The sequence below is a fragment of the Myotis myotis genome, unplaced genomic scaffold (genome assembly GCF_014108235.1).
Source record: "Myotis myotis isolate mMyoMyo1 unplaced genomic scaffold, mMyoMyo1.p scaffold_m19_p_47, whole genome shotgun sequence".
In the NCBI taxonomy this organism is placed as follows: domain Eukaryota; kingdom Metazoa; phylum Chordata; class Mammalia; order Chiroptera; family Vespertilionidae; genus Myotis; species Myotis myotis.
The window spans coordinates 727,093-741,177 of record NW_023416354.1 but is presented as its reverse complement, the minus strand read 5'-3'; the positions used below and the strand labels follow the sequence as shown (position 1 = coordinate 741,177).

The following is a 14,085-nucleotide window of genomic DNA, read 5'->3' as shown; positions in this document are numbered from 1 at the left end:
CCTACAGCGGGACTCTGCCCACAAGGAAAGCTCGTACATGTTAGCTGTATTCTTCTGGTTGGTCAGTTTTGTTTTAGAAATTGGCCCTTCTTTTTTTTTTTATCCTCACCTGAGGATATTTTTAAAATTTATTTTTAGAGAGAGTGGAAAGGAGTGGGAGGGACAGAGAGAAACTCCGATTTGAGAGAGACACATCGATTGGTTGCCTCCTGCCTGCCCCGGACCAGGGCTGGGAGCCTGCAACCCAGGGACACATCCTTGACTAGAATCCAACCTGGGACCCTTCAGTCCACCAGCGGACGCTCTCCCCACTGAACTAAACCGTCTTGGGCTCAGTTTTGAAACGGAAGTTAGTAGGTTTTAAATTCAGGAACACCTTAAATAAATACATCAGTTTAATCGGGCTCACCCTTGGAACAATGCTGCATTCTCTAAGATGTTTCAGCTATGCTGTAATGAAGTACAGGCGGGTCAGGGCAGGGGATGTGTCCCCTTACGCTGACTGTGGGGACAGGAGCCAGCAGGTCCACCAGAACATTACTGTCTGGAGTCATTTCCCCCAGAGTGCTGACCGGGCACTTTGCTCCTCGCAGGAGAGATCAAGTTAGAAATGCCCAGCATCAGCGTGGAGGGCGAGGTGCCCGCCCTGGCTGCCGACCCGGAAATCATCGAGAGCTTGGAGCAGTGTGTCATCAACTGGCTGGGCCAGATCACCACGGCCGTGGAGGGCCAGCTGAAGAAGACGCCACAGGTACCGCGGGCGGCGCTCAGAGAGCCCTGCACAGGCCACGCCGGCCTCCCTGAGAAAGAGCCGTGTGTTCGGGGTCCCAGTGGTCCAGCCTCTTTTCTCCCTGTTTTGGGGCCTCCTTAAAGGATGGAAGTGAACACCCCCCAGGTAGTCGTGGGCTCTCTGCTGTCAGTGCGCTGCCAGGTTGCTTCCTGGGTTGATGTAGGCGATGCTGTGTATCAGTCAGGAGGGCTGGGCCGCGCAGAACAGGACACACCGCCCAGCGGGCTTCTGTAAGAAAGCATTTGTTGCCTCACATAACTGAAAAGTCCAGAGGCAGGCTGGCTTCAGGTATGGTTTGATCAGGCCCTGGCTTTGTTTCTCGGGGCATCTCTCAGTTCCACCCTCCTCTCTGTGGGGGCTTCCTCTCAGGCTGGCTTCCTTCAGGGTAGCGGTTTGTAGCGTGTCGGGCCCTGCATCCCACATTGTCCAGAGAGAGACCACGTGGCTTTGTAGACTCCCAGGTGAAGTCCTGAGGTCCACTTGGACGGCCCTCCTGGGTCACATGTCCGTCCCGACGTCCTCGTGCGGATCCGCCCTGCGTGGAGCACGGGGAGCAGCCCCACTGCCCCCTCCCCACGGACGAGGACAGCAGCTGTGTGTCCGTGTGCCTCCAGGGTAACGGTCCTCTGGCCGAGATTGAGTTCTGGAGGGAGAGGAACGCGACGCTGAGCGCCCTCTACGAGCAGACCAAGCTCCCGATCGTCAGGAAGGTCCTGGAGGTGATCAAGGAGGCGGACTCCCTGCTCGTGGCCAACCTGCAGCCGGTGCTGACGGACCTCTTCAAGCTGCACATGGAGGCCTCGGACAACGTGCGCTTCCTGTCCACCGTGGAGCGCCACTTCAAGGTGCGCCCGTTTCCTTGGTGACCGCGCGGCTTTTACAGCTGCCTCGGCGGCACGTAGGAGCGGTCGCTGTGCTGACCACGTGTGGGCGTGGGGCAGTGCATTGAATGCATCCACGGCGCTGTGTCCCCAGCATCACTGTCCCCGTCCCACGCCGGCTCATCCCCAGCGGCAAGTCTGTGCCCTCAGCCAGCGATCTCAGCCGGGGCGCCTGCCGCAGGGGCTTTCAAACCTGCAGTCCCTGACCTTTACTCAGGGCACCGAGCTCTGTTCCCTCAGGTCGCCCAGTAAAACACGACAGCGGCCAACAAAACAATAGCCGTCTTTTTTTTGTCAGATCAGCAAGAAAGATAGTATGTTTTTTGGTGGCCACAGAGCTGTAGTAGCTGGTTGATGAGCGCCATGGGTGACAACGGCCAAACGCCGCTGCCTGGCCCTGACCAGTGCGGCTCAGCTGGCGAGGCCGTCGGCACGCTGGCTTTAGGTTATGCACGGTGTGCGTGTGCGTGTGTGATTGTATGTGAGTGTGTAATCTAGCCTCACCTTAAACGATAATGCCGATGCTGTCACGGGTCTGATAGGCCAGTTATCTGTGTTCTTCTGATACGCACTGAAATAAGTGTCTTTCTACACGTGCCGAGTGCTGGCAAAATCCCTTCACTCCCTGCCGGGGACACAGCTTGGAAAACACTGGCTCCGGTCACTTGTAAAGTAGCAGCCTCGATTCATCTGGTGGTACTCTTGCCACTAAATTCAGTGTATTTATCTGCGTACGATACACGTGACACCCATGTGTTACACACGTCCATAAATTGCTTTGTTTGCTGTAATTACAAAGCTCCCCCCACAGTCCATTCCGACCTATTTTAAACGCCTTCTGTTTGTCCAACTCATCCTCCCTCGCAAGTGCCTGTGGGGCGAGTGGGAGCGCCGCCCGCACGGGAGGCTGTGGGAACGTCGGTGGCCCCGGGCTAAGCTGGCTGGCTCTGCTCTCTTCCGGCCAGAACATCACGCACGGGTCCAGCTTCCACGTGCTCCTGGAGACCATCCCCTCCATGATGAGCGCGCTGCGCATGGTGTGGATCATCTCGCGGCACTACAACAAGGACGAGCGCATGATCCCCCTCATGGAGCGCATCGCCTGGGAGATCGCCGAGCGCGTCTGCAGGGTGGTGAACCTGCGCACCTTGTTCAGGTAAGACGCCGGCCCGCCGCGTCCTCGTGCCCTGTGTCCGCTCCCCGCGCTCAGCGGCGTGTCCCAGGGTCCGTCCGGCTGTCGCGTGGGCCAGCGCTTCATTCCTTCTCGTGGCTGAGTAACACCCCTTAGGTGGCCATGTGGGTGATTTATTCACTAGGACTTAGTTGCCCTTGGAGAGACCGAGGCACAGAGTCAGGAGATTCTGAGTTCCGGACCCCAGGCCCCTCGGGTGGAACAGCCTCTGAGGATCAAATGTTGGAGGAGACACAGGTCTTTCTTCACTTTCTTACCAAAGAAGCCCACGGAGGGGACAGAGGCAGAGTCCTGGCCCTGTCATCTTGCTCCGATGTTGCAGCCCCGACCACTGACTTGTGGCCGGGGACCCACGGCCACCGCCCCTTCCCGCTCAGCCAGAACGCTCCCGCGCGAGCCGTAGCCGTGCACGCTGGGTGGGCGCTGCCTCAGCTCAGGGCCGCGGTGTGGCACTCCCGTCCCAGCCTGGCCCTTGGGACAGAGCAGCCGCCCGCCCAGCAAGCTTCTGGAGAAAGAGGCCGCGTGACGGGCGGCTGCTCCTCAGAACCCTCCCCGGGAAACCCGCTCCCCGGGGCCTGTGGCTCGGATCCCCCGCGTCTCCGCCTTCCTTCCCATCCCGGTCTCTCTGATCGCAGAGAAAACCGGGCGAATGCGCAGCACAAAACCCTGGAGGCCAAGAACTCCCTCGACATGTGGAAGAAGGCCTACTTCGACACCAGGGCCAAGATCGAGGCCTCGGGGAGGGAGGCCCGCTGGGAGTTCGACCGAAAGCGGCTGTTTGAGAGGACGGACTACATGGCCACCATCTGCCAGGACCTCTACGACGTCCTGCAGGTAGGGAGCGGAGCGCGTTCCCTTTCCTTTTCTTTCTTTTTTTTAAAAAAATATATTTTTATTGTTTTCAGAGAGGAAGGGAGAGAATGAGAGAGAAGAAGCACCAATGATGAGAGAGAAGTACCGATCGGCTGCCTCCTGCACGCCCCACACTGGGGATCGAGCCCACAACCCGGGCCTGGGCCCTGACCCGGAATCGACCCGTGACCTCCTGGTTCCTAGGTGGACGCTCCACAGCTGGGCCACACCAGTCGGGTATCAGGCTCCTTTTAAAGCCGTGAAGTCCTTGCGGCGTTGTTCGGGTCACACTGTGCCCAAGAAACAATGCCTGGGATTGACCCTGCCCGACAAGGAGCAGTCCCGAGAGCTCACGGAGAACTCGTGGCCTAGGGGGCAGCCGTGGCAAGGCTCGTGGTCAAGCCAGAGCCCAGCAGCTCCCGCCCCAGGGCAGCCGTCCAGGGAAATGCTGAGTGACCCCTGCAGGGCGCAGGGCCGCAGAGCTGCTCCGGGATGAGGCGTGAGACAGGGAGGAGGGGGAGGGAGGGGGAGGGAGGGGCCGGGCACACAAGCTTTGTCAGCTGGTCAGGGCGTCTGGCTCCTGTCCTGTAGGCAGCGGGCCTGGTCCCCATGGGCTCAGACGGGGGAGGTTCCGGCGGGACAGGGTCCTGGTCCTCAGACCGGGCTTGGCGTGCAGTCCATTTGTTGCGAGGACATTCGATGCGAAAGTGAAGGTGACCTCCTGGTCTTCTGTTGCTTGGGCAGGTGATGGAGGAATTTTATAACATATTTGGTCCAGAACTGAAGGCCGTGACCGGGGACCCCAAACGCATCGACGACGTCCTGTGCCGGGTGGACAACCTGGTCACCCCCATGGAGAGCCTGACCTTCGACCCTTTCTGCATCCAGTCCTCGCACTACTGGAAGTACGTGATGGACGACTTCAAGATCGAGGTTCTGGCAAGTAGCCCGTCGCTGACCTGGGACATGGACGCCATATTCCCTTTTTCAATTGTCGGGCGGCTTAGGCATCCTTTGAGTTTTGTATGTACATATTTTTTAATCACAAAGGTCAATAGCTGCTTTTTTGTAAAATATGGGAACAACACAGAAGAGCGTAAGGTAGAAGTGAGCGCTCAGTCTTCTTGGTCCCCACCTCTCCTCCCTGGGTGAATTCGTTGAAATCGAGCCGGGCGCCGTGGCCTCGCTGCGGAGCCGGCCTGGGTGGGTGAGAGGGATCCTCGCTTGCCCCTCCTCTTTCTGGTGCCTCCAAATGCTCAGCCTCCCATGGGTCTCCAAGGGGAGCAGATGGGCCCGTTGCCGGCTGTGGGCGAAATTCTCTCCTGTAGTTACGTTCTCTGCTTCCAAAGTATCCTCTGCTGCTGTGCCCTCGCCCAGGTCTTTGTCCGAGAAGTTAATATTTAAAAATGCCTCCCGTCGTTGTGTGCTGGCTGAGGGAGGGCAGGAACCCACGCGCCACCCGCCGTCCTGCCGCCCGCCAGCCTCTGCTGGAGCACCGTGGAGCCTTCGCAAGGCACTGATTTCTTTCCGCCTTTTTTTTTTTTCTTTTGCCACTTTGCTTCTGCAGGACAAGTACGGTGGCATGAGGGATGTTTTCTTGACTTTTTTGTTGTTTTGTTTTGGCAGGTTATTGAGAAAGAAGCAAAAAATTTTATTGACGAGTCCTTTAAGACGCTTCGGTCGGCCGAAGCAGCGTTTGACATGCTTCTGAAGTTCAAGCACATCCGGTCACGGGAGGCCATCAACCGGCAAATGATGATGAAGTTTAACGACATTCTCGTGCAGTATTGTAAGGAGGTGAGTGACAAAACCTGCCGCCGCTGGAGTGTGAACAGTCCAGCCACCCTGTCTGTCTTTCCCCCACATTCAGAGCGCCGTGGCGCTTCCCCACGCCAGCGTGTCAGTAGTACAGGCAGCCACAGCGCAGCGGGCTCTTTGCCGCTGGAGAATTGAGTGAGGATTGTCCAGTGGGAAGCTGTCCCCTCGCGTAGCGGTGCGCCCTGTGTGGGCGCGTCCTCGCAGCAATCCCAGTGACACGGTCACAGGCCTCAGGGCACGTCCAGAGCAGATGCAGGGTTTCTGATGTCAGACGGAGGCCCACAGTCTGTCGCTGGCAGGCAGTTTGTAACACCGCATGTGTTCACAAGAGGAAACTACTGGGAAATACATGGGAAAGCAGTAAATAGTAAGCTCAGCAGTGAAAACGCGATTTTAGCCTCTTTCTGGGTGTTCCCGTGCTCACTTCTTCAGAGACGCATGTCTCCAGCTGCATGTTCTCGGCTTCGCGGTGGGCTGTCGCTCACAGAGCGCGTGCGCTTCTTTCCAGATCGACATCATCAATAAAATCTTCGTCCAGAACCACGAGAACCCGCCTCTGTACAAGAACCACCCCCCGGTGGCGGGCGCCATCTACTGGGAGCGCTCCCTGTTCTACCGCATCAAGCACACCATCCTGCGGTTCCAGGAGGTGCAGGAGATCCTGGACAGCGAGCGGGGCGAGGAGGTGCGCAGGGATTCCCGTGGCCTCCCTCTCCCCTATGCGCCTTTCTCCCGCTCCCTCTCTCCCCCTAAGAGTCACTAAAAACGCATTTTAAACTGTGAAAGACGTGCTTAGTTCCTGGCTGCACCGAGTGCGGCTGCCGATGTCTGCTCGTCAGCCTGGGGCTCAGGCCCGCCCCCCCCCCCCCCCCGCCCCCAGCAGGCCCTCCGGCATCTGTGACATTCTGCCTGCTTCCTTTTGCAGAATGGGTAGACCATTTCTTTTAGAGAGAGAGAGAGAGAGAGAGAGAGAGAGGTTCATTCCCAAGGACAGAATGATAATGTTGAATTCTGTGACAGGTAAAACAAAAGTACCTGGAAGTGGGCAGGACAATGAAGGACTACGAGGAACGGAAGTACGAGCTGTGGAGGGACACGACAGAGCAGCTGCTGCCGACGCTCATGAAGAAGAGTCTGCTCATGAAGGTGCAGTGCCACGTGAGGGGTGGACATCGCTCCCCGACACCCACCACGGCTGGGAGGCGAGGAGCAGCAGGAAGGAGAGGCGGGGACAGCACAGTGTCACAGTCAGGGAACGCACCGGGGTTGGCTTCACTCAGCCTCAGTTTCCCCGTTTGTCAAAATGAGCCGGATCCAATGGCACACCGTGTTCGTGGAACCACAGAGGGAGCAGCTGGCCGTGGACCATGTTAAACCTGCAGGGAGATGCGCTTCTCGGCATCCGTCCTGTCCTTGCTCTTTGGGGCTGGCACGTAGCAAGTCTCAGCACCTGCCTTCTGGCCGTGAGGAGGGGCCGGGCCTGGCGGGCTGGGCCTTTGGTGCCTGAAGTCCTGAAGGAGGACCGTAGTGAGTGACGAGAGCCGGGGCCTGCAAGGCCGCCGCGCCTCACTCCAGCCCACGGTCTCACAGCGTCAGCTTCTCCACGTTGCCGAGAGGAGAGAGAATTATGGAATTTTAGATGCAGTTGCCCAAGTTTCGAGTTGGGTGGCTAAATGGAATTAAAACTGTTCACCAAATAAAGCCGTGTAGTCGCGCTGGCTCCGGCCAGCTCCCCGCCCGTCTGTCAAGTCCACGCGTCGCTCGGCGGTGTTGATCTGACGGCTTCCCGCCGGTCCGCCCGTGCTGACGGGGGCACGTCTCTCCCCAGATTGCTGCCAACCCTGAGGATGCCGCCGAGACCTCCGACAGGGGCATCACGTTCGCCATCAATTTTCCGTTCGCTCTCAGGGAGATTATCAACGAAACCAAGTACCTGGAGCAGCTGGGATTTCCTGTCCCCGAATTAGCAAGGAATGTGGCCCTCCAGGAGGACAAATTCCTCAGGTACCGCGTCTCCAGGCGGCGCGAGGCTCTGGTCTCGGGCTGCCCCCTCCCGGGAATCACGCAGAGCCCCTGCCCGGGGCTTGCATTTTGTGGGTCTTATAATGACCAATACTTACCAGAGGAAATGAAAACAAAGCAGTGTCCAGAGTACGTGTTTACTCATTTATCTAAAAATAACAATGAGCCATTTCAGGTGAACATAAATAACATTGTGAATGAGAAGTAACCAGAATGTTCCAAAGAGAAAGAAAGTTAGTGGGAAGAGGGCCATCGTTTTGCGATTCTGCAAATCTCTCCATCGGAGTTTCAGGCCGGTTCCCGGTCCCTTGTGACCGTCGGTCAGCCAGGGCGCCCCTTGCCCTCGCCTCCCGCGCCCGTCTCTCCGCTCACAGGTACACGGAGGGCATCCAGCACATGCTGGACCACTACCACATGCTGGTCAGGACGCTGAACGACGCCGAGGCGGCCCTGCTCGACGACCACTCGCAGGAGCTGCTCCGCGTGTTCCGGTCTGGATTCAAGAGGCTGAACTGGAACTCGCTAGGTGACGCCCCCGCCTGCGGCTGCGTGGCGTTCAGCTGGGGTGGGGTCTGGTTTCTGGACGCGGACACACGTGGTCGCAGGCCTGCGGGCAGTATCACTTCATCCCGAGGCCTCAGTCGGGAGTGGGGAGGAGGTGGGTGCTGTTTGCACATTCCGCTGACCCACAGCGCTCTCCTCCAGCAGCAGGGACCGCTTCACTGTCTAAAATTAACGTTTCCATTTTGAAACGATCATGGGTTCGCACGCTGCTGTAAGAATGCGCTCGGGGAGATCCCGTGTTCCCTCACCTGGTCCCCCGAGCGCTAACTTCTCACTCGTCACAGCCAGGACACGGGCTGTCCCCACACACAGGGCTCCCCGCGTGCCCCCTGAAAGCCACGCCCCCCCTCCCACCCCGACCTCCTTCCCCGCCGGCAGCCTCTAGCCTGTTCTCACTTCTGTGCGTGGTCTCTCGCTTCCTCCAAAGGTATTGCTGACTACATAACGCGGTGCAAGCAGGCCATCGGGAAGTTCGAGTCCCTCGTCCACCAGATTCATAAGAACGCGGAAGACATTGCCTCCAGGCTCATGCTGATCGAGTCCATCAACCTCTTCAAGTACCCGGCACCCAAGACCGAGGAGGACCTCCCAGGTGGGCCCGCTGCCTGTCCCCTCGATGGTGGCAGGGATGCAAGCACCGTCCTGGTCGTGACTATGAGCCCACGTGTGCGCACACGCACACACATGCACGCACACACACGCACACACACGCACACAACACACACACACATACACATTTATTCCATGAATGGAATAAAACCGTTCTAGCAATCTCACCCACATACCTGAAAGGATTATGGGTAATCCTTATGGGCTCACATGTACTTGCTCAACAAGCCGCCCTAGAACAGCAGGCTTACCTGCAGCGTGACAGCGCTTGCTGTGCGCCGACGTCGCGTGGACGTGCCATGCTGCCCTTAGTGCGGCGTAGAGTCTGGCCCACCTGACGTCCGGTGTTGACTTGCTTTCTGCTGTGGGTCAAGGTTAAGGCTGCTTTTGTCATTTCCAAGAGAGACGGCTGCTGGGTGGATGTCTCTCTGAGACCCCGTCCCCCCCGGGGTCCCTGAGGAACTGGCTGGCTCCCCACAGGCGTGAAGGAGTTCTTCGAGCACATTGACCGGGAGAGGACCAAGGACGTGGACTACATGGTCCGGTGGTACCTTGCCATCGGGCCCCTGCTGACCAAGGTCGAGGGCCTGGTCATCCACACCAACACGGGCAAGGCGCCCAAGCTGGCCACCTACTACGAGTACTGGGAGAAGCGCGTCTACGAGGTCCTGACCAAGCTCATCCTCAAGTGAGCCTCCCGCTGCCTGTGCTGAAGACGGTGGGGACGGGAACCATTTGCATACGGGAACAGTGAAGGGGGCGGGCTGCAGGTACCGAGTGAAACCCCGCTGTAACTCCTAACGTGTAACATGTGGGCCAGGAAAACCGGCTGTATCACCCAGCTCAGCCCAGCTGTCCATGTCGCCCTAGAAGGCGTCCTTTCCTACAGCCCTGTGACTTCTGTGCTCGAGTCACTTTGAGTGTTGGATGTATTTTGCTCTGGCGAGTTCTGAGTCTTTTTTTTTTTTTTTATCAACCCCTCTTAGGAATTTGCAGGCTTTTAACTCCTTAATCCAGGGCAACGTCCCTTTGTTCCAAACGGAGACCATCTTGACGGCTCCGGAGATCATCCTGCACCCCAATGCAAATGAGATCGACAAAATGTGCGTCCACTGCGCCCGAAACTGCGTGGAGGTCACCAGGGTGAGTGGGGCGGGGTGTTTCGGGTGGGCCCGCCTGCCGCGGCGAGTCCTGAGAGGGCGAGCACTCAGGCCCCACCCTGGTCTTTGTCCAGACCCTTCTGGTCTCTTCCTGGTCCCCCCCCCTTGTGGACTCTAGAGTGTGGAGCATCCAGAAGGCTCGATCTGAGCCCCCTTTTCTTCTCTCCTTCTGCTTTCTGCACAATCACGACCAGTTCTGTGGTTTTAATACAACCCCCCTCGCCACCCCGCAAGTGAACACGCATGACTAAGTAACATGGCTTATCCGCACGTCTCTGAGCTTCAGGAGTCCTGTCGTTACTGGAAACGAAGTGAGCCAGAGTTCGACTAGGACTTAGTGGCCTCCTCCCGAAGGAAATGGCAGCACAGCCACTGCCTCGAGTTGTGGGAGGGCTTAGCCCCGGGCCACGTGGAGGGAGCTCGGCACAGGGGCCACTGGAGCTCTCAGCGCAGGTGTCAGCATGTTAGTGGCAACAGCTTGGTGGTTGCTCCCGCCGCACAGTGCTCTGTGGGACGCACCCTGGTTTGCTGGAGGGACCATCCTTCATCAAAAGAAGCAGGAGGACCCGGGCATGTGGCTCAGTGGTTAAGCGTCCACCATGAACCGGGAGGTCACCGGTTCCATTCCCCATCAGGGCACATGCCTGGGTGGCGAGTTCAAACCCCCAGTAGGGGGTGTGCAGAAGGCAACTGATCAATGTTTCTCTCTCATTGCTTTTCTATTTCTATCCCTCTTCCTTCCTCTTCCTCTAAAATCAATAAAAACATATAAAATAAATCAATAAATAGAGTGTGAGGGAACCTTGACAGTGAAGCAGAGACATGTCAGATGAACAGAGTTGGCCCTGGCTGGTTTGGCTCGGGATGGAGTGTCGGCCTGCGGACTGAAGGGTCCCAGGTTCGATCCGGTCCAGGCCATGTCCCTCAGTTGTAGGCTTGCTTCCCTGGCTGTGGTCCTGGGCGCGTGTAGGAGGCAACTCATTGATGTGTCTCTCTCACATCAATGTTTCTCTCTCTCTCTCCCCCTCCCTCCCACTCTCTCTAAAAATCAATGGAAAAATAGTCTCAGGTGAGAATTAACAAAAGCAAGCCAACAAATTAACAGATTTTTCTGGGACACTAGGGGGTCAGTTTACCTGACTTTGTGTTTCTTTACTTGTCAATAAGAAAACTAATGTTTTATTCATCCGTCCTATAGAAAGTGGATGGCCCTTGTTATTTAAAAAGTTAGCTTTTTTGCACAACAAGCCACTGCCAGTCTAACATGATAGCTGTTTATTTAGCTCAGGCTTCCGCAGGCTGGGTTGGACTGAGTTCTCTCTCTGGCCTGTCCTCACTCGCACGCCGCTGATTGGCTGGAGCCCCTGGCTCTCCATTGGGTGGCTTAGCACCATCTAGTGCAGTGGTTCTCAACCTTCCTAATGCCGCGACCCTTTAATACAGTTCCTCATGTTGTGGTGACCCCCAATTTCATTGTTACAAATGGAACATAATTAAAGCATAGTGATTAGTCACAAAAACAATATGTAATTATAGATGTGTTTTCCGATGGTCTTAGGCGACCCCTGTGAAAGGGTCGTTCAACCCCCAAAGGGGCCGCGACCCACAGGTTGAGAACCGCTGACCTAGTGCAATAGCTCAGTCTCGTTCCAGAGCTCGGGAGTGGGAGCTGCCCAGGTGCTGGAGTGCTTGCTGGGAACATGCATAGCCCTCCAGCCCTCGCGGTGGTCAAGTCGCAGGCTGGTGTGGGTGGGACGGTGGTGGGAGGAACCAAGAATGGCGGTCCTTTTGGCAACTGAGCACAATTTATTAAGGATAAAGTGATTTTCATTGCGAGCAAGAGTTACTACTGTGGACTGATAGATGCGCAGGCAGCAAAATGGATCCTGAAGTACCGCCTCTCCCCCTTATGCTTATTTTGCCAGAATTTTGTTCGCTGGATGAATGGCAGCTGCATAGAATGCCCCCCGCAGAAGGGGGAGGAGGAGGAAGTGGTGACCATAACCTTCTACAACGACATCTCCCTGAACCCCCAGATCATCGAGCAGGCCCTCATGATCCCCCAGAATGTCCACAGGATTCTGGTCAACCTCACGAAGTACCTGCAGAGGTGGAAGAAGTACCGGCCCCTCTGGAAGCTGGACAAAGCCATCGTGATGGAGAAGTTCGCCGCCAAGAAGCCCCCATGTGTGTCCTACGACGAGAAGCTGCAGTTCTACACCAAGATCTCCCAGGAGGTGATGCGCCAGCCCCTGGTCAAGGAGGAGCACTGCGTGCGGCTGCAGCTGGGGCCGCTGGCGCACACGGTGCAGGAGAGCGCCAAGGCCTGGGTGATGTCGCTGGGGAAGCTGCTCAACGAGTCGGCCCGGGAGGAGCTGCACAGCCTCCACGAGGAGATGGAGGTAGTGCGCGGTCACCAGGCGCCTTCCGGGAGAGTCAGGCTCGTTGGCACCGTTCCCTGTGTGTTTAGTGTCCTGCAAACTTGTTTTTCTTTTTTTGTTCATCTTCACCTAAGGATATTGTTTCCATTGATTTTTAGAGAGAGTGGAAGGGAGGCAGGGATGGGGGGGGGGGCCGGAGAGAAACATCGATGTGAGAGAGAGGCATCGATCGGTTGCCTCCCACGTGCAGGGAGCAAGCCTCCATCCGAGTTACGTGCCCTTGAGCGGCATCGAACCCGGCACCCTTTAGTCCTCGGGCCGACGCTCTACCCACTGAGCCAGAGTGGTGAGGGCCGCACTTTCTCTTCCAGAGCCTGGCCAAGAACCTGAAGAAGAGCCCCGGGACCCTGGAGGATCTCAAGTTTGTCCTCGCGACGATTGCGGAAGTGAGGAGCAAGTCCCTGGTGATGGAGCTGAGGTACAGGGACGTCCAGGAGCGGTACCGCACCATGGCGATGTACAACCTGCACGTGAGCGAGACCCGGTCGACCCTGAGGCCTCTTCAGAGACTCCTCCCGCCCGTGCTGCTGTAGATGTGTGACTTGGCGTGGCAACATTTACACGGAAGGCCAAGCCCGCAGCTGTTCAGTTCAGAGCCTGTTTCTTGGTCTCGCATGGCTCCAGTGACGTCAGCATTTACTTGCTTGACGGCTTTGCATGCCTCCCCGGAGCAGTAGCAAAATTTACATCAGAGAGATGCGCACTAGGCAACATTTACATTTTAGAATTACAACAGGAAGTCTCCGTTTTGCCTTTTGCTGTCTTCACTCTGTCAAGTGAAATGTTTGGACCCTGTGTCCTACAGCCTCGGGTGGTCTCTCCCACTGTCCTGCCGCCCTTGTTCTCAGCCAGTCATGCGTGTCCTCGTCTCCTGTTATTTCTGAGCACGTTCTGGACATTGTGCTGTCCCACAAATGGCGGAGAGAGCCGGAGGCCGCAGGCCAGGGCCTCAGGGGGCGTGGTCTCAGGGCCGTGTTTTCGCTCTGACTGACAGCACAACTGGATGCGTTAGCGAGCCAGGGCCACCGCCTTTTAATCAGAGATTATGTTGATCTGAAGCTGGTTTTCAGTTTATGAAGCTCTTATCTCTCTAAGTTATCTGTCTCTCCTTCTATGTCAACTATTTGTTTTTAAAAGTTACCTTGAATTTATTTTAATTACAAAAATATAATTTTTAATATAAGTATAACTTTTATTCAACCAGCTGTGGTGTTGGTTCAAGTCACTTAGAGTCCCCGGGTAGTAGCTCTGACCACACACTTCCTTCCAAATGCTGACCATTTACTGCTTGTTCTGTGTCTTATTTTAATTCTTCTTCTTCTGTCAGCCCTCCAATGCGGAGAAAGAGCTGGTTGACAAGATCGAGAGCATGTGGCAGAGCCTGTTCACCGACTCCGTGAACGTGGAGCACGCTCTTGGCAGCATCAAGAGAACCTTCACGGAGGTACCGTGGTGTTTGCGCTTCCCGAGGCAAGAGCGTGGGGCCTCCCCGGGCCGAGTGACAGCCGCCTGCTTTCCCCAGATCACTCGCAGCGAGATAATGAACTTCAGGCAGCAGATGGAGGACTTCGCGAAGCGGTTCTATTCTGAAGGCCCTGGCTCGGTGGGTGAAGACCTTGATAGCGGTAAGGACAGTCCCGTTGGCCTTCCCCAGGTATATGAGTTGAGGTCGCTTTACTTGGCAGTGTTAGGGGGAGACGTGGCTGTTAGCCGTGCCCGTACCCTGGGTTCCCCTGGGGAATCTGGGAAAACCACT

The 14,085-nt window shown here is 56.7% G+C and overlaps 1 protein-coding gene across 1 annotated transcript in view; it reads left to right on the top strand.

The window, feature by feature from the left end:
* The window catches only part of DNAH10 (dynein axonemal heavy chain 10), a 66,792-nt gene that overhangs the window by 6,880 nt on the left and 45,827 nt on the right, over positions 1-14,085 (top strand). Inside the window, exons 7-23 of the mRNA XM_036307367.1 lie at positions 594-751; positions 1,405-1,635; positions 2,637-2,827; positions 3,499-3,697; positions 4,460-4,654; positions 5,342-5,512; positions 6,042-6,218; positions 6,554-6,679; positions 7,362-7,537; positions 7,930-8,081; positions 8,547-8,711; positions 9,209-9,416; positions 9,715-9,871; positions 11,814-12,290; positions 12,641-12,799; positions 13,657-13,773; positions 13,852-13,954. Of these exons, the coding sequence (XP_036163260.1) occupies positions 594-751; positions 1,405-1,635; positions 2,637-2,827; positions 3,499-3,697; positions 4,460-4,654; positions 5,342-5,512; positions 6,042-6,218; positions 6,554-6,679; positions 7,362-7,537; positions 7,930-8,081; positions 8,547-8,711; positions 9,209-9,416; positions 9,715-9,871; positions 11,814-12,290; positions 12,641-12,799; positions 13,657-13,773; positions 13,852-13,954 (3,162 nt within the window). The remainder of the gene's footprint in view (positions 1-593; positions 752-1,404; positions 1,636-2,636; positions 2,828-3,498; positions 3,698-4,459; positions 4,655-5,341; positions 5,513-6,041; positions 6,219-6,553; positions 6,680-7,361; positions 7,538-7,929; positions 8,082-8,546; positions 8,712-9,208; positions 9,417-9,714; positions 9,872-11,813; positions 12,291-12,640; positions 12,800-13,656; positions 13,774-13,851; positions 13,955-14,085) is intronic.